General features: G+C 39.0%; 1 protein-coding gene across 1 annotated transcript in view; it reads right to left on the bottom strand.

The window, feature by feature from the left end:
* Window positions 1-3806: 3806 nt before the first annotated feature.
* STAU2 (staufen double-stranded RNA binding protein 2) overlaps window positions 3807-21382 on the bottom strand; it is a 364991-nt gene continuing 347415 nt past the window's right edge. Inside the window, exons 10-11 of the mRNA XM_044665848.1 lie at window positions 5838-5926; window positions 3807-4066 (exon numbers count right to left, since the gene is read on the bottom strand). Of these exons, the coding sequence (XP_044521783.1) occupies window positions 3973-4066; window positions 5838-5926 (183 nt within the window). The 3' untranslated portion in view covers window positions 3807-3972. The remainder of the gene's footprint in view (window positions 4067-5837; window positions 5927-21382) is intronic.

The following is a 21382-nucleotide window of genomic DNA, read 5'->3' as shown; positions in this document are numbered from 1 at the left end:
CATTTAATTCCAATTGCCTAACCCTTATTATTCTTTTGTCTTGGAACCAATTGGTTCCAAGTTAATGCCTTAAAAAAAAGCTTACTTGTATTTGGGGTTTGATGGTGGCTTGAAATAAATAGTTTACTTTGAGCTCTTTAACATCAAACATGACACGAAACCTCTTGATCAGGAAATGTGTGTGTGTGTGTGTGCGTGAATATATTTTGTTTCCTTTTGATCAAATCAGAACCATCATTCTTAGAAAGGTTGAGTCAATTGTCTTATGATTCCATTCACCGTCCTTGTGACTTCGCCAGCCAAGCCATCCCTTCCTGGCATCCCTCACTTCCTTGGCTTCTTTTCTCCTATTAGAATTGAAGCTCCTTGTGGGTAGGAATTGTGTTTCTTTGGTTTGTTTGTTTGTTTTTTTCATTTGAGACGTAAGAGCTTAATAGTGATCACTTAATAAATGTGTTTTTTTATTTGGATGGTGAGCTGCCCAAGAGTAGATAAGAGATTGTGCTGGGCAATTAGTTTTGTGGAAGTCTTTGAAGATGGTTGGCCATTAACTGGCAGAAATGTTTCCTTCATACTTTGCCACATTTGAGCTGCTGGGGTCCTTTGTGTAACATTAAAGATGTTCAGGACCCTGTTGGAATGCCTTGTAAGTGTGGATTGGGAGTGATATGGTCCAAGTTGCCAAAGGTAGGGGTCTGCTCCAGGCCTGGGCCCGCTAGACGGTTCCCACACCCATTGTTTGCCCAGAAGCCAAGAGGAGCTGGGGTGGGGGGGAGTGGGGACTGGTTTATAACAAGGCCCTGGGGATGACTGAGGGCATCCTGGACCTATGAAGGTCTCAATAAGAAGCCTCAATGTTATTATGGGATTCTTGGCTCAGGCAACCAACAAGCAGAGGGTTTAGCAAGTCTCCCTGGGACATTTTGGGATATATGGCAGTGAGTTTAGGTGCTTTCTTATCTTCATCGCACAATACTACATCATTCCAGGCAATCCTTACTCCAGAACCGTGTAATAGGTCAATACTCAAAACAAACAAAAACCACAAAAATGGTTGCCATGACAGTTTTCTATTATCTGTCGGTAAAACATTAAAAGTCTTCATTATTCTTGGCTAATAATAGGTAATTATCAAAAATTGGATTTTAAATAAACACTGTGAATGTTAAATATATAGTAACTAGGAGGCTCCATGGCATCTCTATCCAGTGTAAGAGTTTTGGGGGAAAAGACCCCAAAGTGAACAACTACATCAAGTTTTATTGGGTCATCAGGAGTGACTGGGAAAAGGAATCTTGTCAGTCTCTGGAAAATAAAGTATATTTTCCATGGGCCTGTTTTTATTTTTCTGTGTGTTCAGGAAACCAGTGAATGTTTTCAGAACCCTACTTTTAAGAATATTTGCTAGAAAGAATGCCAGAATAATCCCTTGAGGAGGTCACGTAAGGAAATAATAGGAATAGCTGTGTCACAGTGTGATCCATGACATCTCCATGCTGAATCTTTGGAAAGTTGTACTGGAAGGGGACAACCCAAGTTCTAAAGGGATTCAGTATTACATTTCCAGATTGAAATAGTAAACCAGACCATTTTATAAAACATGCTGGTCTTGACACTGGGAAGTGACTACAAAGTCCAATACTGATTGAGAAAAGCTGAAAGCAGAGACTGTAATTGATAAAGGAGATAAGTCAATCTGTATTCCTTTAAAGAATAATGAGTTCCATTTTTCATCAAAAGATCTCTTTGTGCTGAAGAAATATTCTCTCAATAAATCTAGTTAATGGTTTCCCCACTAATGATATATAGCATCGTGTACTTCCATGCACTGACTCTTGGCAGATCCATTCCTATGCATCACTAATTTAATCCAAAGAAAACCAGCATTTCCCTGGGAAAGATGGCGGGGCGGGGGGAGGAGGGGAATTCAGATTTTTAGGGGCTTTTAAAATCGAAAGAGGAAAGGAGATTTTGAATGCCTCTTCTATCTTTACTTTTTCTATTTCATTGATATCTTCTTCACTCTGGTGTGTTCCAGAGGTGAGTCAGCACCCTGAGGATGCTGAGACTATAGGATGACCAGAGAGCTAAATGCTTTAAATATTTCAGTCTTGGGAAATGATTAGTTTTGTTTGTTTCTGAGCTCATCACCCTCCCACAAAAGAGATTGTGTTTGTGTTATTCTAGGCTGACTGCTGCAGAAGTTAGCCTATGTTTATTGCATTTAGTAAACTGAAGATTAAATCTACTCTTGAACCCTGCTCTTAATAATCTATGTCTCTAGGGAGATCAACAAGTGTATCTTTCCCCCCCTTAAGTTAGTTGCTATGGGTCCTTAGCCCGAGTTTCTACTGGCTCCCATCGGATGGGAAGAGTGCTCCTTCCGGAGGGGTGCTTTGGCTGAGACCCTTGAATCTTACAAGACCAAATGCTCCTTAAAACTCCTTTTGTAAGCCACAATTTAACAGATGCTTTGTTATTTCCACGAGCACATACCTTTTTGTAACCAGACCTATTTCCTCTAAGGGTACCTAACCCTCCAAATACTGTTGGACTTCCCCACATGGTACTAATTAAAAATAACCCTGGAGTTATTTCCTTATGTTTGTTTATTCTCCAGTCGCGTGTGAGTCAGCCAGATCATGATTTGTGGTGGTTTTGCTTGTGAAATCTTACATAATTGTATTCCTATTGTCATGCCGGGTCAAGCAGTTATATTATATATTGTTTTCTTATTATGTAAGATTTGAAAATCACTAAAGAGAAAGGGTGAGTGTGAAGATTAGCGTGCTTGGTCAAGGGCACTGGCCCAGCCACGAGGTTTCCCAGGTAAGGCCTCATGGACCAAGGATGTGGCTCATTACATTTCTGTACATCATGACTAATCAAGGAGGTGATTTTTTCCACATTTCATCGGGTGGATATTTCAAATAAGAGTGAAAGAAAAATGACAACAACTTGCATATGGACTGACATGGTTTTAATGTTTGGCCACACGTGGAATCCCAACATGCGGGTACAGAATTGGGGTACAGCTCTGGGGCTCACAGGGCCAAAATGATCTTTACATTTCCTCAACATTTCTGTTTTGTTGTTGTTGTTGTTGTTTTTATCTTTCCCACAATATTATTTTATTTCAAATCTGTCTACAATCCCAGGTTGGAATTCAGTTCCTCCTAGCACTCAGTTGACACAAAACACAGAATTGGGTGTGAGGTGTGCTTCTCACAACAAAGTGTGGACTCAAGGGGAAATGTCCCCTTGGGGGTGAGATACCTCGTTCGTTGTTAATGGAATGATGGAGCTCCAATGCCCTGACTGCTTTTCCCTAGAGTAGGTTCTAACTGATTTTTCCTAATATCAGTTCCTGTTTGAAGCAAATATTTGTCATGATTTAAAACTTCTGTTTGCATACAATTTTTGAGTAGTGCATCGTAATGTCATATGTATTCATATTGCATGAAGAATGCATATGATTGCATAAAAAGATAAGTTATATATGAAGACAACTACAGTTTTCACAGCACTGTCATTGGTTAATTTAAAAATATTCAAACATTATTTTTAAAAAAAGTAGAGCTGAACTTAAAACTATACTATGAAAAAAAATCATCCTAAGTGAACCAAATCCATCCTTTCTTCACTATTAATAGATTTTAAACTTGATCTCTTTTTTTCTAACACTTTTCACTAATTGTTATTTTAAGCTCCAGTAGCACGATCCGATTTCGGCTGCCCCTGGGCAAATGAGTTATGATTTGATATCAAGTTCCAAGGAAAATGCTCAAAGTTTTATTTTTCCCCAGTTGAATAAACAGTACCATGTATATTATCTCTTATGCTAGAATAGTGTTGTCTTCACATAGGACTCAAATAATGGTATTAGTCATTCATTTCCTTGAACACATACACCCTATTGCGTGTTGACAGGTTTATAAGGATGCAGTGGCAGCCGTGGGTGCTGGGAAGCTCCTAGACGACAGCCTTTGAATCCTTGCAGTCATGAGCCATGGTGCCTGAGTTAGTCTGTTTATTGTCTGCTTTCTCTCCCAGATGCTTGGCTTGTCTGAAAGATTAATACATTAACAAGAGCTTAAGGTCCAGGGTTGCACATCTTAAGACATGTTTATTAGCAGATGGCACATAAGATTCAAAGGTCACCACAAAAGTGACATTTTAAAGTGAAACAACAATATTTATGCTCAGATAGTCTGCTGATGAGATCATGTGGAAATGTTTTTGATTAAATTAACTTATAAATTGTTGCCAATCTATAGAAAACTTAAAACGCCATTTCTTTTTTTCCAAAGGTTTTCTCATCATATTATGATCTATGTTACACATTTCACCAAGTGCTATTTGTTTTTTACATTTCTACAGTAACCAGAGAATAATTTTACTAGAATCATGTGTAACCTCTAGGTATAATTTTCTAAATAAAGCATTTTAAATATCCAATGATAGTTCTCTCTTAAAACATATTTCATGGGAAAATCTAAGAAATTATGCTTAAAACCTAGAGTGCTATCATGCAAAAGCACAATTGCCCTCAAAATTTTAAGACAATATCAACTATCTGTGGATTACAACTTTAATTTCTTACAAAGGGCAACAAAAAAAACAAACAATGAAATTTTTAAAAAGGTGACGTAAACTTCAGAACTAAGAGAAAGCAGTAATTTACTTAGTTGGTTTTTGTTTCAGTCAGCACCAGCAAAACAAATGGTCCCATTTCAGCAACACTTTGGGTATGGGAGGAGAGAGAAGGTGACAGATTTGGACAACAGACGTCAGCAAAGGTGAGAAATATCTCTTCCCAACCTTTTTGCCTCATTCCTCTATTTTACATACCACTTAGAGGGCCTTCTAAATATCTGGTAGGAGCATTTCTTATCTCATCGTTACTTCTAAGTGTTCTGTTTGCTCTTGGTCTGTTTGGTGTTAATTCATTAAAATTTGTACATTAAAAAGCAAACACTAACCCTTGAAAATAAAGATAAAATATCAATGAAAAAATCAAGATGATCATGAGTTTGATTTAGAAGACCAAGAGGATTACAATGGAGTCATAGATTTGGATATAGGTGAGGGTTTAAGATTATCTGATCTACCACTTCATTTGATGGGTGAGTTTGGGGCTGATAAATAATTTGCCCAAGGTTACATGGATGACAAATAACCAAACCTGCATCTCTGACTCCAAGCCCTGCAGTTTTTCCATTATACCACTCTTCCCACCCAACCTCCCCCTCTATCCCACCATTTGACTCTACATGTTTTTCACGAGTCAACAAAATTTACAATAAAATTGTTGAATGAACAGGCATAAAACTCCAGAAATAAATATTAAAGCCACTCAAATCTTTCACAATTTTTTTTAACCATTACTCTCATAGAAGAGTCGCAAGGGATAGGCAATGAGGGTTAAGTAACTTGCCTAGGGTCACACAGTTAAGAAGTGACTGAGGTCAGATTTGAACCCAGGGCCTTCCACCTCTCGGCCTGACTCTCAATCCAACAAATTGTTAATAGGAGGTTTGTGAGTTGTTTGGGTTATTTCCATTTACCTTAAATAAACAGTAACTTAAAAAGCTAATAACATGATTTTGTGTCTTGAGGTAGTTCACTTTAATTCAGTAAGCAGTTACCATGCAGCTATGTGCCTTGCATTGTGCTAGGAGCCTGAGATACAATGACAAGCCAAAAAACAGTCCCTCTCCTCAAGAAGTTTATATTTTTATTGCTTTTAGTGGATCATACTTGTACGGAATACCTTGCACAACCCTAACTGCAAACAGAATATCAGAAACCAGAGAAATGACAGAAATAGTACCTACTGTTCGAAAGGTCCATTTTCAATTTTTATTGCTCCTTCTAGTGGGTCAAGACCTTGCTCTGAAAATTGTTTCAAGGCATTTAAAGCAGCCTAGAAAAGAAGAATGTGAAAAAAATCATTCATTTCAATATGATAGGAATGACAATGTGCATGTAAAAGCAGCAGTCATACATGACATCAGCCACTTTTTGTCATTCTGAATACCCTCTGCCAACTTAAATGCATGTATGACTCTACACACAAGTATTGTCTGGGTATGTATGTATGGGTATATGTACATATATATGGGTATGTATATATATGTGTGTAGATATACACACACACACATATATATTTATAAACTTCTGTTTTTGTCACATTTTGAATCTTTGTTTCATCTCCCTCTGAGCTTGATTGGACATTTAAGAAACCAAGGACATCCACTGTATGTATCACCAATCCATCTTGACTTTGGTCTTTCTACTGGACTTTGATGACTGGCAGAGAGAGTGAGGCTCAAGTCTTGGTGCAATTTCTGCCTCCCTGAAATTCAGTTCACACACAAATCAAGACATCACCCTGTGATATCATTGGTCCTTTTTTGAAAAAGAAGGACAAACAACATTCCCTTGTGATCGAGGTTTAAGAAGAAAGAGGAATAAAGAGCAGTTTGGCAAAACCCACACATCTGAGACAGTGTTCCAGGGAACAAAGACACTTTGGGTGTCCCTGAAATCTTTGAGTTTTAATAGTTTAAAGCTGCACGAACACTTTGGGACACACTGTATTTTAGGAAGGTGGAGAGTGTGCTCTACTTGCTTTTTTACAGCAGAATATATGACTTGGTGAGACATTAGATATGATGTTAAAGCTATGAGGATTTTCCTTGGGGTAAAGGGCCTACCACCAAAAAGAATTATATGGAATACTGGTTATTCTCTAACATATACGCAAACACCATAAGAACTTTTATTGGCAAACCTATAAACAACTAACTTGAAGACAAGGTATTCTAATGATGACTGTTTACGATTTGGGATAGTTTGTCAGTGAAGATTGCAGAAAAATTTTCTGTAAGTCTTCAAACCTAGATCTTTGGTCTAACTTAAAGCATGAGACAACTAGAGAAATGAGGATACTCTTGACAGAAAGAGGGAAATTGGGAAGAAGGAAAAATTGGGCTGTGATTGGGAGTTGGGGAGAAGTAAGGGGATAATGAACTTTGTTTGGGAATATATTGATTTTGGGATACTTGTAGTGTATTTAGTGATAACATTTTCTTTCTCTTTTTAAAGGGTTAGGCTTTTCCAGCTTGGGTAAGTTTGTATTTGGTCAGCATTAATAGCAGCAGCTCCCTCTTTACCTAGATCTAGCAGCAGTCAGATCACTATTAGCAAGGGAACTACAAGGAACTACAAGGAAGAAGCTATCTGTGAGCTCATCCAAGAGCTTTTGGGAGGCACAACCTTCCACAAGGGCTAGATATTTCTGAGGTGTTGATATACTTTATGATGCGTGGGTTGGTGAAGGGTGTTGACAGGGTGGTGGAGTCTAGGCTGGATATCTGGGAGGCACCAAAAATGCAATAATGATAAGATCTACATATCTTGTTGACACTCTTGTCCACTTTCCAAACTGTTATTTCTCTGAGTAAGAATTCAACTATCCCCCCACCCCCACTTTTTTTTTTTTTTTTTTTTAAATCAGTGAGGAATCCACGGATCCACACTCCAGTTAGCTATAAATCCCCAGGTGACTTTAACAATAGCTGATACAAATGGTCTTTGGCACCATTTCCCTCACCTTTTTCTTTGGTTGACTGAATTTTATTAGCCTCCTTTTAACTTATTTACCTGAATTTCTTCTTCAGGTATAGCTACATGGCACAGATCACCAGGCCTGGAGTCAGGAAGACCTGAGTTCAAATGAAGTCTCAGACACTTACTAGCTTGAGTAACCCTATTTCCCTCAGTTTCCTCATCTATAAAATGAGCTGGAGAAAAAAATGGCAAACCACTCTAGTTAGTATCTTTGCGAAAAAAATGGGGTCATAAAGAGTCAGACACGACCAAAACAACTGAACCACAACAAACTTTTCTTTTGGCTTGAACCCTCAACTTGTGCCCTTGATTCTATCTCATCCTTTTTCCTCCAGAAGCTTACCTCTTAGATCCCCCTATTTCTCAAGCTTTCCTTATTCACTGGTTCTTTCCCTGCTGCCTACAAACATGCTTAGATCTCCTTGTTCTTAAAAAATTTCACCCGATCTCACCACCTTCTTACGCTACTCTCCTATATCTCTCTTCACTTTTTTATACTTCCTGGAAAAACCCGCTATACTGCATATATTCACTTCTATATAACTGTATCATTATATATATTTATATTCACTTCTAAATACCTTGTAATTTGGTGTTTATCTCATATCTCAACTGAAATTGATCTCTTTTGGATCATCAATAATCAGAAATAGGCCAATTAAGATAATTATTAGTAATTATTTATTTGTTGTTTTAAAATTTATTTTTATATTAATTGATTTATTAATTAACAAATTAGTAGACAAATTTTCTCAGTCTTCTTGTCTTGTTCTCTCTGTAGCATTTGGACCTGTTGACTACATCCTCTCTGGGTTTTCACGATATTCCTCTCTTGGTTCTCTTTCCATCTGTCCAGCTGATTCCTTCCCAATTTCCTCCAAGTATTGCCATTCTTGTCTTGCCTCCTATTAGGGGTACACTCCAGAATGCTGTCTTGAGCCTTTGTCTCTTCCTCCACCCTCTCTTTTGCTAATCTCATCGCCTCTCACAGAGCCATTTCTTACCTCGATGTAGATGACTCCCAGATCCTTCAATTCAGCCCATGTCTCTCTCTTTAACTTTAGTTCCATATCACCAACTTCATATTAGACATTTTCAACTAAATAAACTACAGGCATCTCAAACTCAATGTGTCCCAAACAAAACTCGTTATCTCCCTATTTCCCCCCAACTCCCATTCATAGCCCAATTTTCTCTTCTCCCTCATTTCCCTCTTTCTGTCAAGGGTATCCCCATTTCTCTGGCTATCTTTTTTTTTTTTTTTTTAACCCTTGTACTTCGGTGTATTGTCTCTTAGGTGGAAGATTGGTAAGGGTGGGCATGGGGGTCAAGTGACTTGCCCAGGGTCACACAGCTGGGAAGTGGCTGAGGCCGGGTTTGAACCTAGGACCTCCTGTCTCTAGGCCCGACTCTCACTCCACTGAGCTACCCAGCTGCCCTCTCTGGCTATCTTTTGATTTAGGTTAGAATAAAGATCTGGGTTTGAAGATTTATAGAAAATTGGTACTTGGGAATCTAGTACAAGCATGAGCTTTATTATTTTGCAGTTCAGCTAGCAGGCAAAAACTATACACACACACACATTCTGTGGCAACACAAATAGGACATTTAGCCACACAGGGCCAGACTACATCCTCCCTGGATCTTCATATATTACTCATGTTTGGGAGAGGTGTATAAAACTCTGGGAACATATGCTCAGAGTGGAGTCTGGGGAAGTCTGCCTTAGAGAGGGATTTGACTGAGAACCAGGGATGGGAAGGGACATTTCTATTGGGATGCAGAGATGGTGGGGAGAGTCCCCAGACTACTTATCAATACCAGACTCAGGTGTAGGAGTTCCCTCGATGGGACCAGAAACTGATGGGGTGCTGTAACTCATAATTGGGGTGTCTCAGAAATGGGTGCTGGTATTCAGCCTCTAGGAGCCTGGGCTGATCAAGAGCAATGACCAGTCACACATTTAACACAGGGTCAGAATGAGTCAGGACACTGGCAAACGTCCATGGTCATTAGGTCCACTTAGCTCCAGTGAGTCCTTGAGTCCTGTCATTTATAACTACAACATCAATGTATTTCAAAAATTACAATGATCGAGACCACCTTTCTTGTTATCCAGGCCCATGATTTTAGCATCATCTCAGACACTTGCTTCCCTCCTCCCTGCTCACCCCCAAACAGCTGCTGAGTCTTGTCAGTTTTCTCTTGACAAAGTCTCCCTTCAGCCCTTTCCATGAAGATGCTGCCCTAGCCCAGGCCCTTTTAAAAAATTTCTTTCTTTACTTGGAATATTTTTCCATGGTTACATGTTTCATGTTCTTTCCCTCCCCCTCCCAGAGCTGATGAGCAGTTCCACCAGGTTATATGTGTATTATTGCCCAAAACCCATTTCCATATTATTCATATTTGTAATAAAGTGATCTTTTAAAGCCCCAAACTCCTAATCATATCCCCATCATGATCAATCATATGTTTTTCATCTGCATTTCTGCTCCCACAGTTCTTTCTGTGGATGTGGACAGCATCTTTCTCATAAATCCCTCAGAAATGTCCTGGGTCATTGCATTACTGCAAGCAGTAAAGTCTATTGCATTTGATCAGTCCACAGTATTTGAATCTCTGTGTACAATGTTCTCCTGGCTCTGCTCATTTCACTCCATATCAGTTCATGGAGGTCTTTCCAGCTCATATGGAAATCAAGCAGTTCATCATCATTCCTTATAACACAATAGTATTTCATCAACATTATATACTACAATTTGTTCAACGATTTCCCAATGGAGGGACACCCCCTCATTTTCCAATTTTTTGTCACCACAAAAGGCACAGCTATGAATATTTTTGTACAAATATGTTTCTTTATTACCTCTTTGGGGTACAAACCCAGAAGCCTCATTCCCTTTCATCTGGACTACCACAATGGCCTCCTAATTGGCTGTGCCTTTTTTTCTTTATCTCTGATCCCTTTCCATAGCTTCCAAATGGGTGTTCCTAAAGCATAGGTGAGATCACATCATTCTGCTGCTCAAGAATCTCTAGTGACTCCCTTTGGGATTTGGGATAAGACACCAACTTCTTAACTCAATCTCTAATGTTCATTCCCATTGAGTTCTAGCTTATTTTTTGACTTCCTGCATGCTAGTCTTCATGCCTTTAATATTCTGGCCTGCTCTGGGTTCCTGTGGGTGCCTTTGGCTTTTACGAAGGCTGTGCTAGGAATGACCACCCTCTCTATCTCACCTATGGCTGGGAGAATTGCCAGCTTCCTTGTAGCTCTCTCCTCTCAAGGACTTAACAGTCCCCAGGACCTATTCCTCCACACCCCCCTCAGCTACACAAAGAGTCAGTCATAACTATAACAACTGAACAACATGACCTCCAATCCTTCTATCCCTCACTTATCTTGTAGGCCATAACACGTGCAAAGTTATACTCTCTTCCCCTCATCTTGACCCCTTGATGGAGCAGTCCAAATCTCCGTTGACCTCTTCCCTTGAGTCTCTTTCCCCCATCCTATCAAATACCTTGCCTTTCTGAGCCTCAGCCTTGTGTTACTCCCTCCATCTGCTGCTGAACAAAGCTGAGAAAATGATGAAGACATGTTGACTGCTTCCACTACAAATTTATGTGACATAATTTCAACTGAGCCCTTGTGAAGGCAAGACAATCCTCTAAGCTATCTCCTTAATCCACCATCCCACTCACCACAGCTCCCCCTTCCTTGTTCCTCTTAGCTGAGAGCATTGTCTCATATTTCACCGAAAAATGGAAGCAATTTAGTGTCCCTCTTCATCTTCTGTCACCTGGGTGCCTTGGGACATAGTCTTTACCAAGCTCTAAATCCTCTGCTGGTACTAATGCAATGTAGAGGGCTACAGTCTAAGAGCCAGAGCAGTGCTTCTGACACCACGCATAAAATCTAACTACACTATCAGGGAATCTTTTGATGGAACATCATCTCAGCTCTTTAGGGCTGAGGCAAAGGGGCATTCTAACTATGGGGGCACCTGATCACAAGATTTATAGATTCATATACCTGACCCAATAGCCCCTCTTCCCTGGTACTTAAGAGAAAACTGACGGAAAAACCTGGAAAGATTTACATGCTGATGCAAAGTGAACTAGCAGAACCAGGAGAATGTTGTACCTAGTAACAGCAATATTGTTCAATGATCAACTGAAAATGACTTCACTATTCTTAGCAATTCAGTAATGTAAGAAAATTCTGAAGGATTCATGATAAAAATGATATTCATCTCCAGAGAAAGAATTGATGAAGTCTGAATGCAATCAAAGCATATTTTTAATATTTTATTTTTCTCATCTTTTTTTAATATAGAAATGTTTTACATTACTGCACATGTATAACCTACATCAATTGCTTGCTTTCTCAATGAGGAGGTTGAAGAGGGAGAAAATTAGAGAATTTGGAACTCAAAACTTTAAAAACAGTTTAAAAATTTTACATGTAATTGAAAAAAAAATTTTTAAAAGATGATTGATGCCAAGTTCACCATTCTATGATCAAGAGTGGATTGTTGTGTCCAAAATCAAATGGTATCCCCTTCCCATTCTGTGTCTAACAAATCCTGACTCTTCCTCATCAAAGAATTAGAATGTCAAATTGCCTTTTGCCTAAGTAAAAATGACTTTTCCTTGTTTTCACTTCTTACTCTTTCATCTCTAGCTACCTCTGTCCTTCTGTGTCCTTTTTTTTTTTTTTTAAACCCTTGTACTTCGGTGTATTGTCTTATAGATGGAAGATTGGTAAGGGTGGGCAATGGGGGTCAAGTGACTTGCCCAGGGTCACACAGCTGGGAAGTGGCTGAGGCCGGGTTTGAACCTAGGACCTCCTGTCTCTAGGCCCGACTCTCACTCCACTGAGCTACCCAGCTGCCCCCCTTCTGTGTCCTTTTGATCCTCTGCCCTCCCTTTCCAGTGCCCCTCTGGAATCTCATAAGCACATTTCCCTACATCTCTTCTGTTACTTATTCTATCTCCTGCATTCATAGATACCTGGTTCTCCCCAAAAGATACTGCATTATTGGCTACTTTCTTTAGTACTTGATATACCTTCTTTCATGTTCCCCAACACACAACATTCCTCTTAAGGAATGAGCAATTTCTTTGCTCATCATTGCCAATTCCAGTTCCTCCAGCCATTATCAATTAGTCAACATAAGGCAATTTCTTAAGGCTCAAGATGTGCCTCTAATACAACTTTGTCTAGAAAGAGGCAAGATTTCCCAGCTTAGCCATGTGGATGATCTACACAGCCATCAAAACTTTGATAACTGAGCTCTTACACTTCGTGTGAATAATGTTTATAGATGTTTTCAAGTCATTGTCTTCATTGTTTATGTCATGAGCTTCCTTGTCACCATAGTTGCTTGTTATGGTCAGGTTCTTTTTGTTTGTTTGTTTGCTCATTTTTCTAACATATATTTTTAGAATTTTTAATTTTTAAAAATATTTTTCAATGTTTACATGATTCATTATCTTTCTGTCCTCTCTTCCCTCCCCCCTCCAAGAGCCAACAAGCAATTCCACTGGGTTATACAAATGTTATCACTTGATATCTATTTGCATATTTCATTTTTGCTATAGAGTGATTTTTTAAAGCCTAAACCCCAAATCACATACCCATATATACATGTGATAAGTAATGTCATATGTTTTGCTTTTGCATTTCTCCTCCCATATCCCAACATATTTCTTGAGATTAGATGTTATGCTAGTGTTGGGCTCTGCTTACCTCTGGGGGAAATGAGGTGATGTCTAACCTGAGCTTCTTTTTATGTATTTCTGCTGCTCTCACAGCACAGTGGAGGCTTCTAAGTTTTCAGTGTTTCCAAAATGGCATGATCTGGGAAGAGGTCTGCTCACTGCCCTCCACTCTGCAAATTCTGGACCTGGCTTGTATCTGCTGGCTTAAGGGTAACTGAATTTCCACAGACTATTGCTAGACTCAGTCACAGATAGTCTGCAGGAGCATCTGCATATTTGGAGACTAAATTGCTGGCTCTCTTTCGGTTTTGGTCTCCCGTCCTAGTTTATCCCACTGTAGGCTTACATGCACAGCTAAAGGCTAGAGCTGAGGCTCTGCTCTCTCTTCTTGGGCCTAGAGCCCCACATCTATTGCTGGAACTTGTTCTTGCTCCGTCCATAAGTTGGGCCCTTCTCTCTTCTAACCACTCCTCTGAGCACTAGAACTACAGGTTGGAACTGGGTAATGGGCTGCCAGATGGCATTCAGTGCTGGCATAGGGGGCTCCTGGGATAGCTTTCTGCTGAGATGTTTAATCCCATTGGATTGAGTCCTAGGTTGCGCCTTGCTGCTGCTGCTGAACTCCTGGGGAGCCTGTAAACCTCTCTATCTTCCTAATGATTAGGGAAACGACCCATAGTGACTTTTTGTTAGCTTTCCTGACCAGAATTTAGTTGGGCGAACTTTCTAGGTTGTTGTACAGGAAGTTCAGGAAGAGGTAAGGCAAAAAAAAAATGCTACCTCTCACTCTTAACACCTTGCCCCCAAACCCCAAGAATCAAACTCCTTACCTTGGCAATGAAAACCCTTCAAAATCTGGCTCCATCTGATCTTTGTAAGCATATTTCACATTACTCTCCTTTTTTTTTTTTCCCTTAAATAAAACTCTTACCTTCTGCCTTAGAATCAATACGGTATTTCTTGGTTCCAAGGCAGAAGAGTGGTAAGGGCTAGACAGTGAGTGTTGAGTGACTTGCCCAGGGTCACACAGCTAGGAAGTGGCTCACATTATTCTCCTTTATACACTGTGGCAGCCAAAATGGCCTCCTTGCTATTCCCAAAATTTGGCATTCTATCTTCTACTTCTATGAACCAGACAATCAACAAGCATTAGTGCCTACTACGTGCTCTGAGATAAAAATCCAAGGAATAGGTCACTCTTTACATTCAGGGAGCTTACATTTGGTTATGGGGGAAGACAACATGTGTACACATCTAAGTGTATACAGAATACACACAGAGTGAATACAAAGTAGTTACTAAGGAGGGCACTAACAACTGGGGTATGGGCATCAGTCCAGGTTTTGTGTAGAAGGTCATACCTGAGCTGCAGTTTGAAGGAAAAGGGATTCTGTGAGATAGTGTGGAAAAGGTAGCATAAGCTTTCCCCCATCCTTGGAAGGAACCTCTTTCCCTATCTTTCTTCAAGTCTAAGTCCCCATGCTTCCTATGGGAAGTCCTTTCTGATCCTCTGGCTGGTAGCTTTCTCTCCCATCTTAGAGGATCATGGATGCACTGTTCTGTGTGTTGTTTTTGTAAGTTCCTCAAAGGCAGGGACTACTTAAAAAATGTCTTTGCATCTCTAGCACCTAATAGAATGCCCTGCACAAAGCCATTGCTAAATGAATGCTTGTTGGGTTAGACTGGAACAGAAGCAAGCTTTGGAAGTAAGGCATTCAATTAATTGAAGACCTGGCATGGAATGATTATATAACTCTTGGAGCCCACGAACTGGCTCAGTCCAATAAACCAATGGCACCTGTTCTAATTTCATATCAAATCTCTAATCTCTAATTGTATATACATAATCAAGTCCAGATCTCAGAAAATATGTGAAGTATTTCAGCTTCTGCAAAATCTTGTGGATTTTTTCACTCTACATTTTATTTCTCTCTTGCACTGTCAAACTGGCTGTCATCACTAAGGAATTTTTTGCAGGGCTGCCAGCAGGCTGAAAGGCAGTACTGTCTTTCATTCAGCACATTATCAGGATTTGTCTATAGCTCCTCCTCCAACAACATATGTTTACATAATTTAAATGTACCTACACACTCTAAATGTTCTTACCCACTCTACAGTTAACTCATAGCTAAGAATACAATTATATAAAAAGTCTTTTTCCTATCTATCTCATATCTATCTATGATGTCTTTGTAAAAATTTTGCTAAAATGTTATAAGGATGGTTTAACTTCTGAATAAAATATAATACTCTTTCACCTCCCTTGAATAAAAAAAAAAACCAAACAACCTTTGGGAGCCATTTTTCTCTCTAGAGAGGTAGGAAATGATGTGCTTTCCTCTTGAGTGTTGAATTTGGAGTCAGGAAGAGCTGGGTTCAAATTTTCTTTATGCTTCTGTGGCCATTGATAAGTCAGTTCACCTTTGACCTTCAATTTCCTCAACTATAAGATGGTGCTAAGAATATCTGTGCTACCTCATAGGATTATTGTTAGACTCAAATGAGATGGTGTATATAATAGTGCTCTGCAAATATTAAAGCAAAATACAAATATAATTATTTTAGTTACTAAATGGAGGGAGTTAGGCAATAGGAAATTAGAAAATTACCGATGTCTCATTTAAAAGAACCTACAGACTTGTGCAAAATAGTTCTTTTGTAATATGAAGGTGTCCACAGAATGCAGTCATCACTACTTGGTTTTTAGATACCTGGTGTCTCTAAGAATTCACAAAATTTGATGAGTGAGGTGAGTAGGATACCTTGTATATGGTGTATAGAGGAAGACTGTCTCCTTGGGTGAGAAGACCCTAGACAATGGATGTGCTAAGGTTGAACATATCCCCTAAGGAAAGGGACAAACCCAGGAATTTACCAAAGCAACCACTACCATTACTGGGGAAACTCTTCCTTTGAGAGAAAGTTATTCATATCTACCACTCAATCCATATCCTGGTAGTTACCGTCTATAGACTACAGATCACTCCCCTTCCTTCCTCAAAGAGTTTGATACCTGACTTACAATTTTCCTCTTATCTTCAACTCCTGCGCCCTCATAGTAGGGGACTTTAACATACATAGTGATTCTTTCTCAAATTCCCCAACCACTCACCTCCCATGAACTGCCCCTTCACCTCACTTCAGCAACACACAAAGATGGTCATACCTTTGATCTTATCAATATCCATAAATGTACCACCTCTTTGTTCAAGAATTCTGAAATGCTCTTAATTGACCATAATCTATTGACTTTCTCCCCTTTCCTCTGTCTTTCCTTCCAGAACTCTACTGTTTATTTGCACCATGCCCTCCAGTCCATTGATCCATTATTTCTCTCCCAGGCCACCTTCTACAGAAAGTCTTCCCTAACTCCTTTTACTTCCTCTTTTTATTATTTCCTATTTATTATATATATGCATATATATATTATATATATAGTTTGCTCTGTATATATTTGTTTTGCATTGTGTCCCTTCCATTAGATTATAAGCTTCTTGAGGGCAGGGGCTCCCTTTTTACCTCTTTTTAAAATTTTTTCTAGCACTTAGCATAGTGCCTGGCACATAGTAGGCACTTAAATGTTTATTGACTGATTAAGAAATAGGGAAAGTATTTTTCTCTAGCTTTAGATGTACTGAGAAACCTTTGCACCAATACTCTATAAACACTTAGTTTAGGTGATTTGGCAGCCCAGGTCCAGAAGCAGAAATGTGCTCCTTCTTTGGCATATGTAAGCAATATTACATGACTCTTCCCTTGGCCACTTGTCATAGTTTCAGTTACTGAGTCAGAATGTCTCTTAATTCATCACCTACTCCCGTAGGTGGAAGTGAACTTGGAAGTTCGATGGGAGAAAATTTATTCTTTTCCTCCACAGAGAACTATCCAGGATAAATGCTCTACATAGAAATGGCCTAAGGGAATCTTAACTTTACCAAAGAGTCAACCAAAGACTGATGCAAATATAAAAATATTGCTAGTTAAAAAGAGCAACATAGGATGAAGAAGCCTTTTAAGCAAAACTTAAAATATAGCAGCAAACAAAAATGTTTTATTATTTACCTCCACCTGTAGAAAAGTGGAAAAATAAATATTCTCATTTTTTAATTACTTGCCCTGAAAAATGGCTACCTTGTCATTTGCTCTTAGTATCATCATTTAAAATATTATTCAAAATTTTGTCAATATATGATTTGAAAGCAAAACTGCTATTTCTTGTGGGCAAACAATGGTGGTAGAAGCATAACTATGAGGGCTTCTGCCACAGAGGCTGTGTTAATTTTTCCTGAGGTCCTGAAGGAAAAATTTTTCCTAAGCACACCAACTACATTTAAGGTAGGCTAGTTTTTCTTTAACTTCCTTGAGAACTAATTGGTCTATGAGATTAAGACTTGATCATTCACAAACTCCTTGGCAATTGAGATACAAATCAGAGAAAACTAGGAGTTGGGAGCTTCTCCCCCAGGCTTGACATTCCAAAGTGGCCAACACAGGGGATTGGAAGCTGCATTCAACTGAATCGATGTTGTATCATTGACTATCTTTTCCATGCTGCTTCTTTTATTAATTGCTAAATGGTGTATGAGTTTCTCTTGCTGTTCCATTCTTGAGTTGAAACCACCAGATTAGCCTGGGTTAGGCTTCAACAATGATGGTTGGCATTAGTTAACAGGATTAGATTAGATTAGATTAGAATGACTTGGAGAAAGGAGCAAAGTGAAACTCTTCTGGCACAGCCTCTTAGCAGAGGCCCTGAGAAGGTCCATCTCCCAGGAAGAGGTGTTCTTGCTGTAGGATTCCCAGTGAGCAGGGGGCCTCTCTGGTGGCCTGGGAAACCCTGTGTGGTGGTGTTACAGGCCACTTCTTAGCACTGACCTTGGGATTGGAATAGGCTCCATGCAAGGGTGATGATGATCTGAGCTACTTTTCTTCAGATGAGTCTCCCCGAGATGTGGAAGAGCCATGGAAGGCTCTGCAGCCCTGATCCCCATCCTCATTACAATATGACCCAGGAGAGCCACTGTGACCTGCAGAGAGGGGCCGTTGCCCAGCACAGGACCAGACTCTTAAGAGAGGGAATTCAGTTTTTCTGAAGTGCGAGGTAAAGCCTAGGGTTTCTGTTCTTCATTCTCCTCTACATTAGGCATCACCAAGTTCACTGTTTCTTGGTTTGTTTTGGTTATCTTTCTGTTTGGGCTTTTCTCTTCCTTCTCTAGAGCTGCCTAGGAAAAGTTTCCCAGCTCTAGAGTGCAGAATTGTCCAAGAACAATGTTAGGACTACTTAGAGACACTACTCTAGAACGGAGGTGTCAAACGTGGAGTCTGCAAAACTCCCTAGTGTGGCCCAAACCCAATGAACATATAACTGAAAAATGTTTGACAAAAAAATGCAATATGACATCAATAATGGCAAGTTGTGGCATTCTAAGGCATTACACGGCAGGTATCTGTTTCCATTTGTGTTTGACACTATTGCTCTAGAAAACCTTGTCAGTCTTGCCTGCAAGGGGTGGGATGTAGTAGGAACAATGTTTACTACAATATTCCTGCCATGAAGAATGGGCTAGTTTTTCCCAAGGCCCTATTCCATTTGGGCTGAACTCGTTTTTCTTTAAATGGTACCTCCATCATCCTTGAGACTTAATTGATCTAGCAGGCTAACAGGCAAAACACTGATTTAGCTTCCTGGTGGCCCTGGTACCAAACCCAAGAGAGAAGAAATCAGCTTTTCCTCAGGCTTGACTAGCACATCAGCATGGTGAGCAGAGACACACAGAAGTTGTGTAAAACTGAATCAATGCTGTGTCTTTTGCTGAGAATCTTTTCCATGCTATGGTTAAGTAAATTTCTTTTTGTTAATTTTTAGGTACATACAAGGATCTTGTTTCATTTCATTCTAGGCACAAAGCTGAACCTGAATCAGGCCTCGCCTATAATAGCAAATCAATTAATATTAAATTTTTAAAATATGGAACTTGATGAAGTGGCACATCCAGAATATGGCATCCAAAAAAGAGAATGAAGCAAGAAGGTCTGAAAGCTAGTTTATTCCCACTGCCTACAACTCACCATGCTTGATGTAGATATTTTACAGTAATAAATGTAAACTAATCTCTGGGAGGCGTGGGAAGGAGGTAAATCTGGGCTCTCTAATGAGGAACATCCTGAATGATAATTCAACCCAAATTGTGCAACTTCCCACACAATGTGGATTAGAGCATTTCAAAGCTACATTAACCCAAGTAAGTATACAGAACCTTTCATAAGTCTTTGGCTATAAACAAATAGAAGTCTAAATTATTTCTTTTCCAAGGGCAGAAAATGTTTTCCTAGCAAATCAAAACAAACTCTTACCCAGTATCCTTTTGCACATTACCACAGCTTACCGAGTGAATTTTTTAAAAACTTCACATACAATAATTTAAGTGCTCTGTGGTGATGAGAAGCCATAAGCAAAGCAATACATGTAGCTTTCAAAAAAAAGCAGCCCTCTTCTGTTTAATTTATAAAAAGGGAAAACTGATGTCACATTTGAACGTTTAGAAATCAAAATGAATTGAGTGGCATTTCCTCTTCTCCACTAGTATCTTTTCAACTCAACACTTTTTTCCATTTTTTTTTCTTTCTTCCTTCGAGGAGAGCATCTGCATAGATACATGGAAATACTTTTGCCCCCCAAAGATTTTATAACAGTTTTGTGAGTAAAGTCCCACAGGTCCCAGAACAGATGTTTTTATGCACTTCATGTTAGTATCACTTGTTTTCTATGTAGTTATAGCAATGCCAGAAGCATGATGCCAACAGGACGCACTCCACTGCTATTTGTTTGTCTTGGCTGCTATTCCCTGTATAAGTATGTGTGTGTCTCATCTGTGTGGAGGTGAGTGTTTCCAGTCATTTCTGTAATTTCTAATTTTCCTCCTGTCATTTAACAATTAGTAAATACTGCTGAAGCCTGTGAATATTCTTCCTGCTTCCTTCTACAGGGATTAAATGTTTTGTAATGACAATTCAACAGCATTAGGTCATTCTCAGAGAGACAACAGCAAGTCTTCATTACCAAAAAGTGAATCTTAACTCAAGTAATTTATGATTCAATGTTTTCAGTGCAGCCTTTGACCGCCATGACCAGCAGTTTTCCTTTCATATATCAGTGTATTCCACTAAACTCCAAAATGTTGCTAAAAGAATGCATTAACTTCCCATGGACTATAATGGAAATGACAAAATTTGGCCCTAGACTTTCCAAAGTGTTAATAGTATGTGTCTGTGGTTCTAATTTTTTGTTATCTTTTGTTTTTATATCACCTTCATTTCCAAATGTATACCTCTTCTCTCCTCTCCCCAGAGAACTACCTCCTGTAACAAAGGACAGAAATGATAGGGAAAAAATGCAGTTTAACAAAATTAATCCATTAACCAAGTCTGACAGTATGTATAATGATCCACACTCATAGTCCTTTACTTTTATGAAGAGGGAAGTGCATTTTCTCACCTCTTTTTCAGGGCCAAACTTGATTATTTTAATTCAATCAAAAAATCATTTATTGAGTGTTTACAATATGCCAGTCATTAGCTAGGTACAGGGAATACAAAGACAAAAATGAAATAAACATTGCCCTCAAGGAGCTTATATTCTTTTGGAGGATTTATTTTGTTTTTGCTTTGCCTTCTAAAATGTTTTGGATAATCAAAAGTAGGAGAAATTATATGATTTGTTTCTGAGTATACGCAAGTATTTCCTCCATTCTCCCCCATATATGAAATATATATACACAGACACATACATATATATATATAATATACAAACACACATATAGACATGTGCTCATGTATTATATGTATCTACGAGTATATATCATATCTTAGAGATTGGTCTTACCATTCAATCCTTTAAAAAGAAGATGATGGCTGATTTCTAATTTAAATGTCTATGTTTTCAAATAAGTGTCAAGAAGAATTATTCTAATACCTATCTGATCTCATTATCATTAGAAATCAGACTGGTTAGAAAAATGAG

The sequence above is a fragment of the Gracilinanus agilis genome, chromosome 1, assembly GCF_016433145.1.
Source record: "Gracilinanus agilis isolate LMUSP501 chromosome 1, AgileGrace, whole genome shotgun sequence".
NCBI classification, from domain to species: domain Eukaryota; kingdom Metazoa; phylum Chordata; class Mammalia; order Didelphimorphia; family Didelphidae; genus Gracilinanus; species Gracilinanus agilis.
This window is presented reverse-complemented; position numbering and strand designations above follow the sequence as displayed.